Source organism: Myxine glutinosa, chromosome 6 (genome assembly GCF_964187855.1).
Source record: "Myxine glutinosa chromosome 6, kmMyxGlut1.1, whole genome shotgun sequence".
Classification (NCBI taxonomy): Eukaryota; Metazoa; Chordata; class Myxini; order Myxiniformes; family Myxinidae; genus Myxine; species Myxine glutinosa.
Window position 1 is genome coordinate 100045269 of NC_136266.1, and position 18814 is coordinate 100064082.

The 18814-nt window shown below is 50.0% G+C and overlaps 1 protein-coding gene and 1 long non-coding RNA gene across 2 annotated transcripts in view; one reads left to right on the forward strand and one right to left on the reverse strand.

Moving 5' to 3' along the window:
* Window positions 1-6929, reverse strand: part of PDCD6IP (programmed cell death 6 interacting protein) — a 100172-nt gene extending 93243 nt beyond the window's left edge. The window contains exon 1 of the mRNA XM_068101684.2: window positions 6692-6929. Coding sequence (XP_067957785.2) covers window positions 6692-6888 — 197 coding nt within the window. The 5' untranslated portion in view covers window positions 6889-6929. The remainder of the gene's footprint in view (window positions 1-6691) is intronic.
* A 1713-nt stretch (window positions 6930-8642) lies between these two features.
* LOC144892520 (uncharacterized) lies at window positions 8643-9462 on the forward strand. Its single transcript, XR_013623721.1, has 2 exons — window positions 8643-8996; window positions 9161-9462. It is a non-coding gene; the product is annotated as an uncharacterized LOC144892520 (long non-coding RNA).
* Window positions 9463-18814: the final 9352 nt, after the last annotated feature.

Below are 18814 nucleotides of genomic sequence, written 5' to 3' on the forward strand. Positions count from 1 at the left end.
ATGCAAACATCATGACTGGAAGTAACAGTACGTACAGTGCAAGTGAAGACGAGTTGTTTAATTAAAATTTATAGCCTATAATAAAAAGGACATACGACTGGGAATACAACCGAGCCACAATAATAATTACCCCGTCTTGAGAAACAAGGACGTGCGTTTACGAGCGGCAAATTTGATTGGTCGTGATGACGTAAAATGCTGTAATATTTTGTCCAAGTACTGCTAAACACAAGGGTTTTGAAAGTGAGAAAAAGGCAATTTTTGTTCTGAAGTGTTCAAATAAATAATTCAATTGAAATAAAGATTTTAAAGGCTGCAGAATTTTTTCTTTTATGAAGTTTATCACCACTGATGCAGTGTCTGTTACACCACCTGAACATATTACATTAGATATTCATGCCTGTTGTTCGTGTCCTTTATGATGTCCTTAATAACAGTTTCCTGTTTGGAATGAATCAATTTTTTTTGGACTGCCAGTCTTAAAAAAATAAAAAATAAAAATAAATTATCTCACACCTCTCTGCATATGTGTGATCGGGATTGGGAGGCAAAGTACGGCTAAACTGTAGGTGCAATTCCAATTCATGTTCTGATTCATGTTCAAAATACAACATTCAATTGAAATTATGTTGTTCCTTGATCATAAACTGACATTGTGTAGAGACAGACAGACAACAACAACAACACAACATGCATTTTCAGGCCATTTTCCCTGCTAGAGCAGGGGTTAGCCTTGCGATCCCCATGACAATCTTCTCCATTTTGCCCTATTTTCTGCATCTCTCCTTGTTAACCCCCTTGCCCACATTTCTTCTTCCACCATCTTTAGCCAAGTCTTTCTCGGTCTTCCCCGTCCTCTACTTCCTTCTACATTTATTTCCATCACTCTTCTCAACCAGTCACTTTCATCCTTCCTCAACACATGGCCAAACCATCTCAACATGTTCCTCTTCATAGCATCAATCACAGGATCTATTCCCATCATCTTTCACAATTCATCATTTGTCTTCCTCTCTCTCTCAACGATACTCCGCACATTCACCGAACCATTCGCATTTCCACCCTTTCCAGCCTTCGTTGCTGCTCTACGTTCATTACCCATGTCTCGCTCCCATAAATCATAACACTTCTCACACATGCAGCATACACCTTTCCCTTCAGCTTCAACGACACTCCCCTCATCAGCACGCTACTCAGTTCCCGAAACTTCTTCCATGCACATCTCACTCCAGCAACCGTTGCCAAGTCTGATCCACCTTCTCCATTCAGCATGTCTCTGAGGTAGCAAAATGTTTTCACACCTTCCAGCTTCATGCCGTCTCCAAGATCCAACTCAACATTTCCTCCATCTGCAGCCCCCTCTGTGCACACCTTACATTTGAATGTAGCTGCCACACTGGGTAATGACCCTCTCAGACCACTACATTTTGATGAACCCACTCAGCGCACATTGTACATTGAATGGAGTTCACTCCGACACCCTTCCTGCACACAGCACATGGCCACTTCCCAGTTCTTTCCACCTCACCACATGCTTCACCACTTGCAATCACCTTTGTCTTTCCGATATTCACCTTCAGACCTTTTGTCTCCATACATTCCTTCCACTTGTTCATCTTTTCCTTCAGTCCATCCATACTTTCCGCAATCAACACCAGATCATCTGCATACAACAACTCCCACGGTAAACCCTCCTTTACGTTCTGAGCCAGCACCTCCATCACAGCTACAAATAGTAGTGGACTTAGTACCGACCCTTGATGCACTCCCACCTTCACCTCAAACTCACCACTGTTCCCGTCCTTCGTCCTTACAGCTGTGCGCGCTTTGTACATTGCCATCACAGACATTGTAGACATTGTAGACAGACATTGTAGACAGACAGAGTGAACCAATTGCTCAATCCAACTTTTCGCTTTCGTTGGGTGATAAAGTTTTTTAGAACATAGATATGGACTGAAAATGTAAAGAAAATATAAAGACCAGATATGCTTGAAGACACGAGCACCCAAAAATAATTCCAACTGGACATTTATTTTTCTTGACAACTTCTGTACAAGCTTTAAAAATCAGACTATGGATCCTGAAGCTCAACTGGATCTGAAGCAAGTCACTCAACCCCCCACAAACGCCCTCAGACCTACAACCCCCCCACCCCCTGTAGAACCCCTTCATGAGTGCAGAGTTTGATGTGGTCAATATACCTTAATTAGGCATCAGATATGAAGCTTGTGGCCAAGTTTCATTGAAATAGTGTGTAGTTTCAGAAAAGAGAGCAAATACCTATTTGGGGGCCAACCTCCCCCCCCCCCCCCCCCCCCCATTAGAGCCCCTCAATTAGCACAGATTTTGATGCGGTCAATAGACCTTTGTTAGGCATCAGATATGAAGCTTGTGGCCAAGTTTCATCAAAGTAGTGTGTGTAGTTTCAGAGAAGAGAACAAATACCTATTTAGGGGGACAAAACCTCCTCCCTCTCTATTTTGACGTGGCGACCCAATTTTCAATAGCGTTCTTCCTTATGCGTAGATACACCCACACACCAGATTAGAAGTTAGTAGTTCGTTTATTTTTCAAGATATTTCGCTCACAAGGTTCAGACATATATATGGTGGCGGCCATCTTGGATTTTGATGTGGCGACCCAATTTTCAATAGCGTTCTCCCTAATGCATAGATACACCCACACACCAGATTAGAAGTTAGTACTTCGCTTATTTTTCAAGATATTCCGCTCACAAGGTTCAGACATACATGGCGTCAGACATACATGGCGGCGGCCATCTTGGATTTTGACGTGGGTTGCACCCACACACCAAATTAGAATTCGGTCCTTCGCTTATGCACGCATGCACGCACACACACGCACGGACAGACAGACACACGGACGGAGGGGAAAACCATAGTCCCCCTTTCGCTCCGCGGTGCGACGGGGGACAATAATGCTTTACATTCTGCTCCCCACAAAAAAAAAATACAAGGTGCAATGCGTAAGAGGATTGTCTAACAGAATGGCGCAGAGGTAGGAGACTTACCTTCAACCTGCCACCTTGGGTATGATTACCGACCCAACTATAAATTGTGGGATCCGGATTGGTGCGTTGCATCACAACATGCACTGTCCCCCCGGATGGACAGCGTGCTTGCGTTATTTGATGGACGTCAAATATCCCACTATGCCTTTTCTTGAAAAGTGAGCGAGTTATCGCCAGCACTCTGGTCAAACTTGTGTCACCTACACTCAGACCCTCAGGCTTGGTCAAGCATTTCGTGAAAGACTTGGACCACGAGGTGATAGGAATAACTGCAATTTGTACGAGGTGAATAGACAACCGAAGGACCAGTGCTCAGTTCCAGAGCAATGTATGTCCATGTTTATTGTTCCATTTTCCACCGATTTATTTTGTGTTTATTTTGAGAGTTAATTCACACATGCACATCTTTCACTTTTGTGCACGTCATACTCCAGCCGTCCATTCATCCATCTGTACAGATATTTGATATTTACGCTTGAGCATATACATGCATGTTCATTGATAGGCAATGACAATGTGGAATGATAGCAAGACTACGTCAAAGGCTACATTCGACGAGTTTGTGTCACATGCAGCAGTATACTTCTTTACAAGACACGCGATGTCAAAAAAGAAAAATCAACACGGATGCTAAACAAAAACATGTGATGTCTTATGTTGTAGCCACCCAGTATACGAGCACCCATCTCATCTTGTAGAATAGCCAGCTGCTGTAAAAAAAAAAAAAAAAAAAAAAATATTGTATCTTACATAGCAATCAGCTCAAATGACTTCTTTTTTTTTCTTTCTTTTTTTTTACATAGCAATCAGCTCAAATGCGTTGAGCAATATTATTCTTGTAAAAAATGCCAGGGGCATAGAAAAGGCCCCTTTATATGTGGTATGTGCCATGTGGCAAAGTATAGAAAAGAAAGGACGTTGAAAAAAAAATCACGTGTGCATGCTGGACTACCCTTGTGTTCTTAGGAGGAACAAAGTAATGCTCTAGAAAAGTTCATATAAAGAGTGCCAGTGTTACGTGGTCCTCCCGGTGACTATCTGGTCTCGGTGACCCCCGGACCGTGAAAGGAACTCCGCCAGAAAGATCTATTATTTATGCGCTTTCGTAACACAATCAATATGAATTCCACTCAATAAGAAACCCCACACCAAGGATCCGGAATAATCAATGATATATTCCTCGAGCAATCAACAACCATCCACAATCAGCAATCAACAACCATCCACAATCAGCAATCAAGAGTACAAAGATGTAAACTCATCTATAATAACTCTAAGATGGCCATCTTATACATTCCTCACGTGAGCCCCACTCCCGACTCCCTCCATGGTCAATGTCTCTCTCAATGTCTCCGTACTCCTGTAGTTCGATCTCCGCACGTGGGCGGTTGAACGGACCCTTCCTGACGTGCTTTCACCGGGCACGTCCCGTACTGGGAACAACGGCTGCAGCACGCACCTCCTGGCCAAGCAAAGCGGGTACAGCAAAGCAGGCAAAGCAACACGCGGCTTGCCCAGCGCGCGCGGCCCAAGGTGCGACCCGTACGCGGCCTTGTAGACGGTGAGGCGAACTGTGCCAGCTGCTTGGTTTTGTGCACGAACCCACGGTGACTTGACGTATCAAAGGGTAGTTGCACGTCCCGGTAACTCCTCTCGCCAGACGGGCTTTTAAACGCCGATTCTGTTACGTTGCTCAATCGATACCGCTCGCGTCCGAGCTTGGCGAGGAAGAAGAAGAATCGTCGCTTCTCCCGGACCTCGTGTCTTTTCTTCTTCCGTTTCTGGTCTCCTTTTCCCAGAACGGCTCCTGACCCTTTAATCACAACAACGCTTAATCGACTACACATTGATAAGCAAAGACCTGAATAGTAATTCACATACATTCACATAAATATGTAACACCAGTTTGATTCATACAGATACACGAAGAAGTAAATGTATTTTCAATACAGTTACAGTCTCTTGGTTTCAAAGGGACCTCTTCGCAGGCCTTCATTTTTCTGTAAAAAATTAAAATGCCAAACATAATATGAGTTTTCTATTCTATTGCAGAAGTAGATGTACATGTACAATTCATCTATCATCTTTAATTATCATCAGTAGTCATCATGTACATTATCACGTTTGTCCCATATGTCTGCAATGTCAACACTTGCAAGTTTATGGAATGTGCAATAGGGACTGGTAAAATAGGCTGCACTGCACATATGTACAATTCTTTCATCTAATCCAATTGTTGCCTATAATATGTACACACATCGCACTTGTCCAACGCTTGTCCCAAAGAATAAATCACACCCAACACGTCTGCAATTGGTTGGTACATAGTACAGACTAACTTAATTATTTTTTTTTAAACAAATTAGATTCCACACACATGCACATTATCTTATGAGTTTTCGTTTTCAAGGTACACAGAAAACTTTACGTACTGATGGGTTTTAAGATATATGTAGGGCGCCCCTTTATATCAACTTTTCTAGAGCATTACTTGGTTCTTCCTAAGAACACAAAGGTATGCCAGCATGCACACGAGATTTGTTTTGGAATGTCCCTTTTCTTTAGGTTGCCACATGGCACATACCATACAAAGGTGCCTTTTCTATGCCACTGGCATTTTTCACAAGATACATTTTAAATATGAACAAAATGCATTTGTTAATTGTACAAGACTTTATTCAAGACGATATAAAAGACTTTAAAAAGTAAGAAGGAAAAAAATTATTCAACCCAGATGGGACTCAAACCTACACTCCCCAGGTTTGGAGTCTGATGTCTTATCCATTAGGCCATATTTATTTATGTATATATATTTATAGAAATTTAATTTTAAAGCAAAAACTATGACACTTAGGTGGAATTTGTTTTGAAAGCCATTAACTAGACCTATTGGCCTATGGATATTCCAAGTTTCAGGTTGTTTCAATGTACGGCTCTTGAGATATGAGCGCCAACACATTTTGGGCGGACGGACAATGTCAACCTTTACTCTAATGAAGAGCTAATGCTGAGAAACATAAACCATACCTAACTTCCCACCGCAGTAAACAAACATTGTCAAAATTCATTTTTAACTTACGTTAGATCATTAATGTATTTCTTTGTGATCAATACATGGGCCAAATAGACCTGTCACAGGGCTGAGATCGTTGCCATTACATTAGCCTCAAAAAACGTCCGTTCACATGCAACATGAGAACCACCTGGTGAATACCGATCTTCTTATTTAATGGCCACAAAGCTTGACCCAAGTCTTTCACGAACCGGATAGCTAGGCGTGACTGATGACTAGGTTAGTAGTTCTGGCAGGAATCTTTTTTTTTGGAATTCGTTCATGGTTCCGGCGATAGCTCGCCTACTCTTTGCGAAGGTCACGATGCGATCTTTAACGTCCATCCGAGGCACACATGCCTATGAATCATCCTGCCTATGAAACACCGGGGATGACAGTTTCTAGCTGTGTCGGGATTCGAACAAGACAAGTGGACAAGCTGCCAGACAAGTGGCCACCTGTTTTGATTCGCCAAAGCCGGCTACTAGTAGTACTAGTACTACATACAGATCGACACTACGTCAACACAACAGACACAAAGCCTCCATTATCGTACACAATCCAACAAGGATGTTCAATCGCACCAACACCAGCCACACCTTTACCTCTGAAGAACATCCAGTGACGAGACGTGTTTATCGAGCGTGCGACACACGGCGTTTTTCCGCAAAGCCGCAAACTCTGCCACGGCCCGTTTGTAATCTTCCTGGGACCCGTAAGTGTCTCCGATGAAGTTAAGAATTGGCTTCACCAGATCCACCTCGTAAGATTTCTTGAGAGGAACTGTAATGAAAGTCGCCATGTTGATCGCGTCCTTGTCACGTGACTATGACACACCAATCCAATCGGAAAAGGCAAAACTAAAGTATATCGTCGACATGTTTATGTTATCTGATTGGTTGTTCTCCTAGTTTAAAATAGTTATTTTTATTTAAATTATAGTATTCGAGCCGTCATTAAGTATTTTATCATAAAATAGGATTTTAGATTTGGCAGAAAGCACAACTGGGAGGAATACAGAAGGTAGTTTTGCCCACCCGAGCGAACATGAACCCAGTACACACCCATCAGAACCATCTATTTTATACGTACGCAAATATTGAGGAATTTTTTTTGGAATGAACTCCCTTCGTGCTTTTTATTCCCTCCCATTTCTCACACTGCCTTTATGCTATGAGTATGACTTCTATGTTTGGTGAATATGTGATCGTGGAAACTCCATGACGTCATACCATACCGGTATATAAAATTTACTTCTTGATTAATTCGGTGAATTCCGTCTCAACTTTGGATATTTCTAGACAACTCTTGTATGGTGCTGTTCTCTATTGCGTTCTCATCTTGTGTAATACTGCGCATTGTTATTTGCATATTCTGTATCTATTATCTTATTCTAATATCTACCATCGCTTTCTTTGTCTTGCAGATTGATTGTTCATCGTTGTTGCTAATAAACCTGCATTCAATTGATACATTCTTGTTTATGAACAATCAACTCATCTGAAGATGTCTGCTGCAGTCTGCCCCTTCCCGAGCTGTGTCTACGTTTCTGACAGCACCGACAATGCCGTTGCTGCTATCCAGCTCTCCATCCACGCCATGACTCATACGTCCATTGCACCAGCCAAACCGGACAAAGTCAGCCGTCCTCGTATCCAAACCGGCGGTACCAGCGAAGATTGGCAATATTTCACCAGAAGATGGGATGGTTACAAGGCAGCGACCCAGATAATCGGCAATGATGTTCGCGTTCAACTCCTTGAATGTCGTGATGCTAACCTACGACGTGACCTCCACCGCAGCAACCCACGCATTGAAATCAAGGACGAGGCAGCTATACTACAAGCTATTCGGTCCCTTGCTGTCCGAGAGGAGAATACTATGGTGTCCCGCGTCAACCTCCACAACATGCGACAGGCCCGAGAAGAACCAATTCGTACCTACGCAGCCCGTCTGGCTGGTCAAGCTGAGATCTGCAAGTTTTCTGTTGTATGCTCATGCAATCCCCCTACTGATGTCAACTACACCAAGGACATGGTTCGCGATGTCCTATGTCGGGGACTCGCCGATCAAGATATACAACAGGACATTCTCGGCGATCAAAATCAGAACATGAGCTTGGAGGAAGTTCTCACTTTCGTAGAGGCCAAGGAAGCAAGGAAACGCTCCCAGAATGCCTTGCTCGATAGTGAAGGCGCTCATGGCGCAAGCCAATACAAAAACTGGAAGAACAAAAGAGCCCTGATCACTACCGACAAGCAGGCGGCCATTTGTAGTTATTGCGGCAAAACTGGTCATGGCAAACAGCCGAACATCGACCAAAGGCGTCAATTCTGCAATGCCTACGGGAAAACATGCAGTTGAAGGAGCTCGGGCTCCCACGTCGATCGGAAGAATGGACGCGACAAAAAGCTGGAATTCGTCCGAGTTGCTTTATTCAAACAAAACACTCAGGTACTCTGAAAAGCCCGTTTATCGGGCAGCAATATATATACACACATTAGGCAAGATAAAAAAAATGAGTTGGTGATCGTCCCCGCCCGACCCTACGAAACACACCCGACCCGAAACTTTTTTTATTTTTTATTTTGAAAAAAATCATTCAAAAACGATCTTTTCAGTCAAATTTGGCGCCGTTCTGCACCGCATGCGCAGTGCGTGCTGCGCAGAGCGTCGCAAGTGCCTCAGGCAACTTCACCCATTTTACGTTAGCCATTCATGGCGGCTATTGTGTGAGATTTTTCCCGCTGAAATCTGTATCGATTCGTGATAGAATCGGCTTGAAATGCCTATTGTGATCGCATCAATAGCCCGTGAGGGCTCTTCCAAGACGGTGAAGGACTGGTTTGCGTGCAATATCGAGTTGGATGTTACAATCTCGGACTTCTATGCAGAGTTCTCAGACGGCAAGTATGATGGGGATAGGGAGCCATTGCCTGACGATACGCGCGGTACTTTTGTCAAAGTATTCGCCGGCCCCAGTAAAACTGACATGACGAAAGTTTCACCAGCTTGCAAAGTTTCTGATGTGACAAAGACTCTTGGCTCATTTCTCAAATTTGTGTTGGCTGCAGACACGGCCACGGATCACAGGATGGAACCCGATAGTCGACCAACTGTTTTTAGTGTCCTCATGAATGCTGCCCGTGATGATGCTTTTTGTACTTGGGTGCCAAGGTGCCAAGGGCATGGTGTTTATCTGTTTTTCCGATGTCATGGTGTATATACATGTACAGGTGTCTTGCCCTTTCACTACCAAGCTCAGCTAGGACATTCAACATCATCCAAAATCACACAAACACTGTGTTTCATAGAGATTTGGGCAATGTCTGTAAATCTGTGAGATGAATGAAGAAATTAAATCATTTTGAGGAGAAAGGAGTCTTTATTTTATATTTTTCCATGTCAACAAAACTCAATGGAAAGTAGGAAAAAAAAAAAAAAAAAAAAAAAAAAAAACCTCCCTCCCTACCCGAACTTTTGAGAAAAAAGGACGATCACCAACTCATTTTTTTTATCTTGCCTTATCCTGGAGCGTTTGCCCAGGAAAGGCGAGAGGGAGCGTGGCCGAGCGTCCTGGCTGTGGCCTGGCAAGTTGAGGGCGAGCCTGCCCGGGCGTCCTGGACGAGCCCGGCATGGTGATCGCTCCGCGTCCTTGATAGGTGCAAGGCGATTGTGAAAACCCAGCGGTAGCCGCTACACACATCCCCCCAGAATCGACTTGCACCGGCAGGGTCAATTTGAGGGGGGTCCTGATGACCCGGCCGAAGCGACCCCTGGCGGGTCGTGGGGGGGGGGTCCGGTGTGGTGGTGGGCGGTCGAGTGGGGGGCACCGTGGACGGGGGGCGGCCTCGCCGCGGCGGAAGGGCCACCCGTGGTGGTTGGTGCAACGTCCACGTCCACGTCCACGTGCGCCGGCTTGAGGCGGTCCACCGCAATCCGGTCCGACCTGCCGCCGATGTCGATGACGAACGACTTGTCGTCCGGACGCAGGACTCGGAAGGGCCCGTCGTACGGCGGCCGGAGTGGCCCCCGATGTGCGTCGTGACGCACAAAAACATACTCCGCTGTGCGAAGTGCTGGGGGGACGTAGGACTGGGGCGGGGGTCACTGTGGTGGGATGTTGGCACGGGGGCAAACCGTCGGGCAGCCTCCTGGAGGTCCGAGCGCTGGTGAGCTGCGGACCAGGGACTGGTAGCGTCGGGCACGAATTCGCCAGGGACACGTAGCGCCTGGCCGTAGACAAGCTCGGCGGTGGATGCCTGGAGGTCCTCCTTGGGGGCCGTGCGGAGGCCCAAAAGGACCCACGGCAGCCGGTCGGCCCAACCGCCGTCTTGAAGGCCGGCCATGAGCGCGGCCTTCATGGAGCGGTGCAATCGCTCACACAACCCGTTTGCTTGGGGGTGGTAGGCCGTAGTACGGTGGAGCTTGACCCCCAGGTTGCGGGAGACCGCGCCCCACAGCTCGGAGGTGAACTGTGGTCCGCGGTCTGATGAGCTGTCCGCCGGTGCGCCGAAGCGGGCGACCCAGGTGGCGATGAAAGCCTGCGCCACGTCGGCGGTGGTGGTGGAGACGAGGGGAACGGCCTCCGGCCACCTGATGGTCCTGTCCACCATGGTGAGCAGGTGTGTGAACCCCCGCTACGGGGGGAGGGGGCCCACCAGATCCACGTTGACGTGGTCGAAACGTCATTCGGGCACGGTGAAAGGTGCCAGCGGGGCCTGGGTGTGTCCGTGGACCTTGGCCCGTTTGCAGGCTGTGCAGGTGCTGGTCCAATTGCGGACGTCCCGACGAAGGCCGTGCCAGACGAATCGCGCCGACACCAGCTTCTGGGAAGCTTTCCGGCCCAGGTGGGAAAGGCCGTGGAGGGAGGCGAAGATGTGGCGTTGCCAGGTGACGGGCACGATGGGGCGAGGCTGGCCTTGGGAGACGTCGCAGAGCAGGACAGTGTCCGCGAAGGGGATGTCGGCCAGGCGGAGGCCCGTGTCCGCCGCCCGGAGGGCTTGCACCGTGGTGTCGGTGGTTTGGTCCGCCGCCATAAGCGCGAAGTCCACGCCCAGGTGGACCGCGTTCGCGCTGGCCCGGGAAAGACAGTCGGCCACGGCGTTGTTTTTGTCGGCGACGTGCCGGATGTCCGTGGTAAACTCCAACACGGCGGAGAGGTGGCGCTGTTGGCGGGCCGACCACGGCTCCGTGACCTTGGCCATTGCGTAAACCAACGGCTTGTGGTCGACGAACGCCGTGAAAGGTCGGCCCTCCAGGAGGTGGTGGAAATGGCGGACGGCCAGGTGTAGACCGAGGAGCTCACGGTCAAACGTGCTGTATTTGAGCTCGTTCGGCCAGAGCTGCCGGCTGAAAAAAGCGAGTGGCTGCCAAACCCCGTTCACCCATTGCTCATGTACGGCGCCCACCGCGTAGTCGGAGGCATCCGTGGTGAGGGCGATGGGAGCGTTGAGCACCGGGTGAGCGAGCAGTGTTGCGTCGGCGAGGGCCCGCTTTGAGCTTTGGAAGGCCGCGTCCATTGCTGCGGACCAGGCGATGTCGTGCTTGGCCGGCTTGCCCCGGAGGGCTTCGTAGAGGGGCCGCATGAGTGGAGCAGCGCGGGACACGAAGCGGTGATAAAAATTCACCATTCCCAGGAATTCCTGCAGGGCCTTTATGATGCGGGGACGCGGGAACGTGGTGATGGCCTCGACCTTGGTTGGCAGCGGCACGGCCCCGTTCTTGGTGATGTGGTGGCCCAAAAAATCAACGGCCGTCGTGCCGAAGTGGCATTTGGCCGGGTTGACGATGAGGCCGTGCTCGCTGAGGCGCCCGAACAGTGTTCGGAGGTGGAGGAGGTGCTCGGCCCGGGACGTGCTGCCGACGAGGATTTCGTCCAGGTAAACGAAAAGGAACGGCAGGTCACGCAGCACGCTGTCCATCAAGCGCTGGAACGCCTGAGCCGCGTTCTTGAGACCCAACGGCATCCGTAAGAATTCGAATAAGCCGAACGGCGTGATGACTGCCGTTTTAGGGACGTCGGCCGCCCTGACAGGTACCTGGTGATATCCCCGTATGAGATCAATTTTCGAAAAAATGACCCGTCCTGCCAGACGGGTGGAGAAGTCTTGGATGTGCGGGATCGGATACCTGTCGGGGGTGGTAGCGTCGTTAAGGCGGCGGTAGTCGCCACATGGGCGCCAGCCGCCCCCTGGCTTTGGGACGATGTGTAGTGGCGAAGCCCACGCGCTATCGGAGCGCCGCACGATGCCGAGGTGTTCTAAAGCGTCGAACTCGGCTTTGGCCACGGCGAGCTTGGCTGGGTCGAGGCAGCGGGCTATGGCGTAGACCGGCGGGCCCGTGGTTGGTATGTGGTGCTCGATCCCATGCCGTACTGCGACGGCCGAAAACGTCGGCCACGTGAGGGCCGGGAACTCCGTGAGCAGGCGAGCAAACTCGTTCGCTCCCGGGAGGGCGCATGCCAGCTCGGTCGGCGCGGAGCTGCTCAATGTGCATACCATGGAACTGAAGGTTTCGGCGTTCATTAAACGACGCCGTTGGACGTCCACCAGCAGTCCGTGTGCGCAGAGGAAGTCGGCGCCTAGCAGAGCCATGGGCACGTTTGCGGTTACAAACGTCCAAGCAAAGCGTTGGCCGCCGAAGCAGAGGGTGACGTTGCGCGGGCCGAAGGTGCGGATGGCCGATCCGTTGGCCGCAACCAAGGAGGGGCCGCAAACCGCGGACTGCCTGTCCTGGTCAGAGGCGGGTATGACGCTCAGTTGGGTGCCGGTGTCGCACAGGAAGCGCCGTCCGGACGCTTTATCCGTGATGAACAGTACGTTGCCCGTGTGGCCGGCGCTCATGGCTGGTAATGAACGCCGGCCCGGCCGTTTCCCGGCCTGCCGAAGGTGCATGGGGGTCGGCATGTCTGGGCCTTCTGTCCGAACCTGGCATGATAATAACACCACGCCTGGTCAGGTGGAGGCTCCGGTCGTCGTGCTGGAGGTGGTCGGCTCGGTGTAGCGGCCGCCAATTGCGTCGGCAGTTCGGTCGTCGACCGTGCCGGGTGCTCGGGCGCCATGGGTGTTGCGTCGGACGGCGGTGGGCCCCAGGTCGCTGCTGCGATGCGCTGGCCTGCGGCGGAGAGCTTGTCGGCTTCCCTGGCAAGGGCACGGGGATCCGTGATTGTCGTGCTTGCCAGGGCGAGGCGTACCGGGCTAGGCAGCTGACGGAGGAACAGCTCCCGGAACAGGAATGCCGGAGAGTGCTCGCCAAGCAGCGAAAGCATGTCGTCCATTCGCTCGGAAGGGCGCGTGTCGCCGAGCTCGGGCAGGTCGAGCAGGCGCCGTGCGCGTTCCGCTGATGGGAGGGCGAAAGCGTCGAGGAGGAGCTTTTTAATCACGCCGTATTTGTCAGCGGCTGGCGGGCTCTCGAAGAGGCTCAGGGCACGGGCCGCGGTGGCTGAACCGAGCGCTGCTACCACATGGTGGAAGCGGGTGTCGTCGGCCGTGATGCCTCGCAGGGCGAACAGGGAGTCCGCCTGTGCGAACCAAACCGCCGCGTGAGCCTCCCAGAAGGTAGGCAGTTTAAGGGCCACTGCCGTGTCCATGTCGGTAGGTCACCAATGAAGGAGCTCGGGCTCCCACGTCGATCGGAAGAATGGACGCGACAAAAAGCTGGAATTCGTCCGAGTTGCTTTATTCAAACAAAACACTCAGGTACTCTGAAAAGCCCGTTTATCGGGCAGCAATATATATACACACATTATCCCGGAGCATTTGCCCAGGAAAGGCGAGAGGGGGCATGCCCGGGCGTCCCGACCGAGGCCTGGCAAGGTGAGCGCGGGCCTGCCCGGGCGTCCTGGACGAGCCCGGCATGGTGATCGCTCCGCGTCCTTGATAGGTGCAAGGCGATTGTGAAAACCCAGCGGTAGCCGCTACACAGTAAATGCGCCACTCGCGGCCATTTTGCACATGTCTGCCGGGGATGCACAAAAAAGGCGGACAACAAACCTACGGACAAATCAATGGATGCTCATGATGTGGAAGAAAGCAGCCAGGTCCACGATCTCCTCTGCTCTGTCACGGAACGAGAAACGGCCATTCGGGAGCCGCAAATTAAAAGGGCCATGGCCACCTTGTCAACTCCACTACACCTCGACCACCATGTATTTGACCACCTCTCTGGCTGGACCAAGAAGAAGTCTCAACCACAGCCGTACATAACACTCATAGCAACGGATCGATAAGGAAGCTTATGACCATTTCGGCCAGCCACTGTCATCCCGACCAAAATCGGCCAGGCTCCAGGCCATGGCCGACACTGGCTGTCAAAGCTGCCTCACAGGACTCAATATTTTCCACAAACTCGGGCTGCATAATGAAGACCTGTTACCTGTCAACCTGAAGATGAATGCTGTTAACAGTGGAAGGGTCCGGATTATCGGCGCCATGCTCCTACACCTGTCTGGTCGCACAGCCAATGGCGACATTATTGAAACCCGACAAATCTGCTACATCTCACCTGACACACGGAACATGTATCTCAGTCGTGAAGCATGCGTCGATCTAGGCCTCGTGTCTAGTAGCTTCCCAACCATTGGTGAATCCAACACAGTTGGTGCTGCAGTGGCAGCAGTTATCGATGCAAATTGTAACTGCCCGGAAAGATCGCTTCCCCCTACACTGCCTACATCTATCCCATTTCTGGCCACTGACGAGAACCGAGAGAGGCTGGAGAAATGGCTACTGGAGTACTACAAAAGCAGCACATTCAATGTCTGCGAACACCAGCCACTACCCCACATGGAAGGTCCGCCTCTCACACTGATGGTTGACCCCGAGGCAACACCAAAAGCGGTGCACACCCCAGTGCCTGTCCCCTTACACTGGCAGGCAGAAGTCAAGGCTGGTATCGATCGCGACATCAAGTTAGGGGTTCTGGAACCGGTGCCAATTGGTGAACCCGTGACATGGTGCAGCAGAATGGTCGTCTGTCCAAAGAAGGATGGGACCCCACGGAGGACAGTTGATCTGCAACCACTGAATGCGCACTGCACACGTGAGACCCACCACACCCAGTCACCCTTCCATCAAGCAATGGCGGTGCCACATAACACCAAAAAGACGGTAACAGATGCCTGGAATGGCTATCACAGCGTTCCAATCAGAGAATGTGACCGCCATTTGACAACGTTCATCACACCATGGGGCCGATACCGTTACTGCACCACTCCCCAAGGTTACATTGCTTCAGGTGATGGATACTCCAGACGATTTGACGAAATTGTATCGGACTTCAAAAACAAGTCCAAATGTATTGATGATACCATCATGTGGAGCGACACATTGGAAGAGAGCTTTTTTCAGACATGCAACTGGCTCGACCTGTGCGGCCGTAATGGGATTACGCAAAATCCGACGAAATTCCATTTTGGTCAGGACACGGTCGAATTCGCTGGATTCGAGATCACCATGGACAGTGTACGACCATGCCAAAGGTATCTCCAAACGATACAGGACTTCCCCACACCAAAAACAATTACTGACATCCGCTCCTGGTTTGGGCTTGTCAATCAGGTAACATACTGCTTCAGCATGACCGAGAAGATGCGACCTTTTCGGGACCTCCTAAAACCATCCACCCCCTTCTACTGGGATGCAACACTACAATCCCTATTCAAAGAATCAAAACGACTCATCATATCTGAAGTCGCAAATGGGGTCCGGATCTTTGACAAGGAACGGACAACATGTCTCGCAACTGACTGGTCGAAGGATGGGATTGGCTTCTGGCTCCTCCAAAAACACTGCAGATGCCCTGGTGAAACCCCACAGTGCTGCCCCGATGGCTGGAAAATCACCCTTGCTGGAGGCCGCTTCACCCATGCAGCGGAGTCACGCTATGCTCCGATAGAGGGTGAAGCTCTAGCAGTGGCGGACAGCCTGGAAAAAGTAAAGTATTTTGTGTTGGGATGCAACAACCTGATTATTGCCGTCGATCACAAGCCCTTAATCAAGCTTCTTGGTGACAGACGATTAGAGGACATCCATAACACGCGGCTTGCCAACTTGAAAGAAAGGACTCTAGCATATTGTTTCCGAATTATCCACATCCCGGGAAAACGACACTGCGTACCAGATGCGATTTCACGACATCCGTCGGGTGCCAGACCATCGGAACGACTGCCACAGGTGGATGACAATTCCTCCATTATGGATGTGACCACATCGACTACACTACGACAGCACACCTTGACTGGGCTGTGGACCACAGATGACGACACTGGCATGGAAATGGCTATTTCTATGGCAGCCATCAAGACGCTCGATTCTGTGCGGTCCGTCACTTGGGACGATGTTCGGGACGAGACAGCAAGTGACACTCAGATGCTGCAGTTACTCAATTCTATTGAGCAGGGTCTACCTGTCAGTCGGGACGATTTCCCTGTGTCCATTTTGGAATACTTTCCCTTCCGTGAACACCTCTACACTATTGATGGCATAGTGGTCTACAAGGGGAGGATTATCATCCCACCGAAGCTACGGAAGCTTGTCCTTGAGAATCTTCATGCTGCTCACCAAGGAGTCACGGCTATGACCACCCGGGCCAGCAGCTCGATCTTTTGGCCTGGAATCACTCCCCAGATTCATGAGATGCGCAATCGCTGCTCACACTGCAATCGGATGGCCCCATCGCAACCAAGCACTCCACCTGCAGCCTCAGCTGAACCTGCCTACCCTTTCCAGTACGTTTGTTCAGATTACTTTCATCACAAGGGTCGGAGTTATTTGATCACCGTTGATCGTTACTCTAATTGGCCAATCATTCAGCTAACAACTGGCGGGACACAAGGCCTAGTGAAATGTCTGCGGTCGAACTTCGCCACTTATGGTATCCCCGACGAATTGGCATCTGATGGTGGGCCAGAATTCACGGCACATGACACCCAAGACTTCTTGCGTCGGTGGGGCGTTAACCATCGATTGTCATCCACTGCCTTCCCACACAGCAACTGTCGTGCCGAGATCGCAGTCAAAACATCGAAAAGAATGATCACCGATAACACTGGTTCCAATGGTGAACTAGACACTGATTGGTTCCAACGTGCAATACTCCAGTACCGGAATGCACCGGATCAGGACACTAGGTTGTCTCCAGCCATGATCATCTTCAAGAGGCCAGTCAAGGACTTCATACCCATCATCCCAGGCAGATACTTGCCATCGGACACCTGGCTGGAAACACGCAACAATCGTGAGGAAGCTTTGCGCATTCGGCACGCCAGGGAGATCGAAAGACTCTCTGAACACACGACAAAACTACCTCCACTGGCCGTTGGGGACCATGTCCGGATCCAGAACCAGACCGGCCTGGAACCACGAAAATGGGACCGGACCGGAACCGTGATCGAGGTAAAACAATTCGATCAATACGTTGTCAAGGTGGATGGCTCCGGAAGAATCACTCTCCGGAATCGTAAGTTCCTGCGACGTTTTACGCCTTTCAGCATGACAACTCCCACTACGACTGGCAAAAGTGGCATGCTGCCAAGCGTTATGCCAAGTGTTGTGCCAATCGTACCGAAATACTTAATGTCTGGTACCCAACCCATCGCCGCTCCAAGAGCCTGTCTCAATCCTGTTACCACTCCCCAGAAGGGTGAACCCCAATGTGTCATTGCGCCGGGCTTACCATCACAGACATTCCGCTCCACTACCGCGATGACACCACCCGCGAGAGTCGCTAACCAACCACATGTGCAGACCACCGCCACACCTCCACAGTCACTGCCTATTTCTGCCCCCTTGACGGTTCGGGTGATGATGGACCAGCTGGAGGGGACTCCGGCGTCGGACAGGGCGATAGTGAACCACCCACCGGAGACTCCCACAATGGACCAGGAAATTACGAACTGCCCTCAGAGGACTCCGACGATTGATCGGGTGGTGACGGGCCGCCCGAAGCGAATTATCAAACCACCAGCCCGATTCAATTCAGAACAATATCAATTATAAACTCATGTGATCCTTTTTCTCGGTCTCCAGTTTTCGTTCTATTCTGTGTCACAATTGAACGTTTTTGGGAAAGGGAGATAGACAACTCTTGTATGATGCTGTTCTCTATTGCGTTCTCATCTTGTGTAATACTGCGCATTGTTATTTGCATATTCTGTATCTATTATCTTATTCTAATATCTACCATCGCTTTCTTTGTCTTGCAGATTGATTGTTCATCGTTGTTGCTAATAAACCTGCATTCAATTGATACATTCTTGTTTAATTTCCGGCCGTGAAAAACTATCCCCTACGGTCGCGAGATTTCTAAAAAATAATTCTTCGTCAATTTTAGAATATTTGACGCCGTTTTCAGCCTCCGAAACGCGCGAAAAAAGCTTTTTTGAAATATTTTTTCAAATGCTCGAATCTCATTGGATCCGGTGTTTGGTGAAGATTTTCGTTGAAGATAACCAGGGCCCGTGCGGGCCCGGGGAACGAGGTTGGTCTTAAAGTATTTTAATTACAAATTAGAGGTGCATAAGATTGTGAATCAAACAAAGACGGGTGAAACAAACTTCTATTTAACTTTTTCGCAATTTTTTATGCATACTTCCGCATCCGCAAGATGGCGGCCTCCATGGAGCGATTTGGTGCGTCAAAGCTTACAAATTCTCAAAGCATCCAGCAAAATCTGGCTTTTCAACATAATACGTAAGCGTTCATTCACAACACCGGCTTCGCCGGCTA